Source organism: Pinus tabuliformis, chromosome J, assembly GCF_031772625.1.
Source record: "Pinus tabuliformis cultivar Carrire ecotype Pingquan chromosome J, CPIR1, whole genome shotgun sequence".
NCBI lineage: Eukaryota > Viridiplantae > Streptophyta > Pinopsida > Pinales > Pinaceae > Pinus > Pinus tabuliformis.
The window spans coordinates 607,045,137-607,047,717 of NC_142295.1; the positions used below are offsets into that span (position 1 = coordinate 607,045,137).

The 2,581-nt window shown below is 45.1% G+C and overlaps 1 protein-coding gene across 1 annotated transcript; it reads left to right on the forward strand.

The window, feature by feature from the left end:
* The first annotated feature begins 458 nt into the window (after positions 1-458).
* Positions 459-2,111, forward strand: LOC149228430 (uncharacterized). The gene has a single exon (XM_089378199.1). The coding sequence runs from the start codon at positions 778-780 to the stop codon at positions 1,603-1,605; it is 828 nt and encodes a 275-aa protein (XP_089234325.1). The 5' UTR covers positions 459-777; the 3' UTR covers positions 1,606-2,111.
* The last annotated feature ends 470 nt before the right edge of the window (positions 2,112-2,581 follow it).

Genomic DNA, 2,581 nt, shown 5'->3' on the forward strand with positions numbered 1-2,581 from the left:
CACAATGGTAAGGTAAAACGTAAGCCACGCAAGGTACTAATGGCAAGGACTCTGCCTTTGTCCCGTACCACAATGGTAAGGTAATGTTGTGTTGTGAAAATGACGGCATTACCGTGGGTGGAGTTGGTATCCATAAAAATTCCACATTCTATTACGGAATTGACAGCAGAAAACTGAGGAAAAAACGCAAGTGCACATGGACATCATGTTCCCACTTTTGACCGCAACAGGCAATAGGTGGAAAATTGAGATCCACATAGTGGGCGGGGGGAGAGGGAAAATTCACACCCACATAATTCAAAGGTAAATTGGATATTTTCATGTTTGATAAAGACGTTTGAGTAAAACAAGGGCAAAGGACAGTTGCGACGGATGGGACTTGAATCCGTTTTTTCCTTGATTTTCTTATCTTTTTTGGATTTTGCAGCCCGCGAATAATAATAATGTCATAAAAGGGGGGACGAAGAATCCAATGGGAACGACTGACGAGAAGTGGGGGACGAGGTTTCCAGGAAGGTGCAGGGTTGATGGAGGAAGGAGCCACGAAGCTTCGTAACTGCTGTTCGCCTCCCATTATAATGCGCGTATGCGTCCGTCTTTTCTTTCCATCCATGCCTCCTCCTTTGTTAGCCTGCCCTGGTTTGTATCATTGGAGGGCGATAGGTAGCTGCGCATCCCTGTAGGGTATCTGGATACGCAGGGTCTCCCACCCCTGGTCACAGGTTTGGCTAGTGTTCATATCGTTTTTTTTTTTTGTAATTCACTGATTCTGCAATTATGAAGTTCGTGGAGAGTAAGATAAAGGGGTTGTTGAGGAGAAAATCGAAAAAATCGAGATCCATTGGGGAAGGGGGATCCGGGGAGGAATCGACCTCGTCACGTTCCGGATCTTCGCACTCGCTATCATCTTTCTCGAAGAGCCCCGTGGAAACCCCAAAGAGCGTTCTTTCTTATTCTGCCGCCTCCTCTTCGTGCAACCTCAAGATGTCGGTGCCCCAGCCCAACAACTCAGAGATAGTGGTTTGCCTGGAAGATGAAAAGGGGAAACAAACCCCCGCCACGACCAACGGTAAAGGCAAAGGTTTCCTGCTTCCCACGACCACGAGCACCGGCACCGGCTTCATGCTGCCCACGGCCACGAGCCGCGTGGACGAGCTGAGGGAGGTTTTCAAGGTATTTGACGCCGATGGCGATGGAAAGATCACGAAATCGGAGCTCGGCTGCGTCCTGCGGAGCCTGGGCGACGATCTTTCCGAGGAGGAGTTGGCCCTCATGGTTCAGGCCGCCGATAAAGACGGTGACGGCTGCATCGATCTTCAAGAATTCATCTCCCTCAACACTGTTGACGCGGCCGACGCCACCGCCATTGCCGCCTGCGAAGGCATATTCCCCGCCACGGATGACCTTAAGGACGCCTTTCGCATCTTTGACGCCGACATGGACGGAAAAATTTCGGCGCAAGAACTTCACAAGGTCCTTACAAGCCTCGGAGACGCAGAGTGCACCATTGACGATTGCCGTCAGATGATTAGAGGAGTCGACAAGGACGGCGATGGCTTCGTCGATTTTCAAGATTTCCGGAGGATGATGACGACGATGTGCTGAGATTAGGGTTCTGTAGCGTATTTTTGGGGGTTTTTACAGATCAGATCTTGATTTCTTGAAATGGTGTCTAGATGAGCTTGTAGTACCATATACCTAGCAGCACCATTCAATCAATCAATCGTTGCTGCAGGAGAAATCGAAGCCAGAGCCGGAAGCCGAAACGTAGGGCTAAGCAGCCGGAGCGGGCAACCGGCACCCCGGCCACAGCCACTCTTAGGTTTTTATTTTGCGTTGCGTGGCGAGGCGTAGTTGCTCTTCTAACAGTTCACTCGTGTGAAGCAAGTAGGGTCGTTGTCATAATGAAATGAAATAAGCCCGGCTATGCTTTAATCTAAATGTATTATTAAATAATATAATATTGTGATAGGTAGTAGTATTGTGCGACTTGAATCATTATCTATTTTCTGTACGGTGCTTGGCACACAATCAATGGAATGGTGCCTTCTCTTTCTCAAGAAAAGGTGTCTGTCTATATATAAATGAATGATTATTTTGAAAGTGTCTCACATCCAACTTTGAAAATGGATTTCACCTAACTTTATGACTTTGACAAATTATTTAATGAATGATTATTTTGAAAGTGTCTCACATCCAACTTTGAAAATAGATTTCACCTAATTTTATGACTTTGTAAATTATTTTATTTGTTTATATCGGTGAAAATGAATTTATGAAATTTATTTGTTATATTTGTTTACATTGGTGAAAGTGAATTTAAGAAATTTATTTGTTTAGAATGGTCAAAGTGGAAATTAATTTGAGATGTTATGGCAACTTTCCCTCCGGAAACTACACTTACCTTATGTACCTCGATGTTGTGAAAGCAACTTTCCCTAGCGAAACTACACCAACCTTATGTACCTTAATGCAGTGAACGGAAGTTTCTTTTCTCTTATGTTTACATCTTAAAAATTATACTTACCTTGTGTACCTCAATATTTTGAAAGCGACCTTTCCTGCCTTAAAGGCCAAGTGG

What these genes read in the sequence shown, in the direction of transcription:
- LOC149228430 (XM_089378199.1), top strand. Translation starts at nt 778, where the DNA reads ATGAAGTTCGTGGAGAGTAAGATAAAGGGGTTGTTGAGGAGAAAATCG.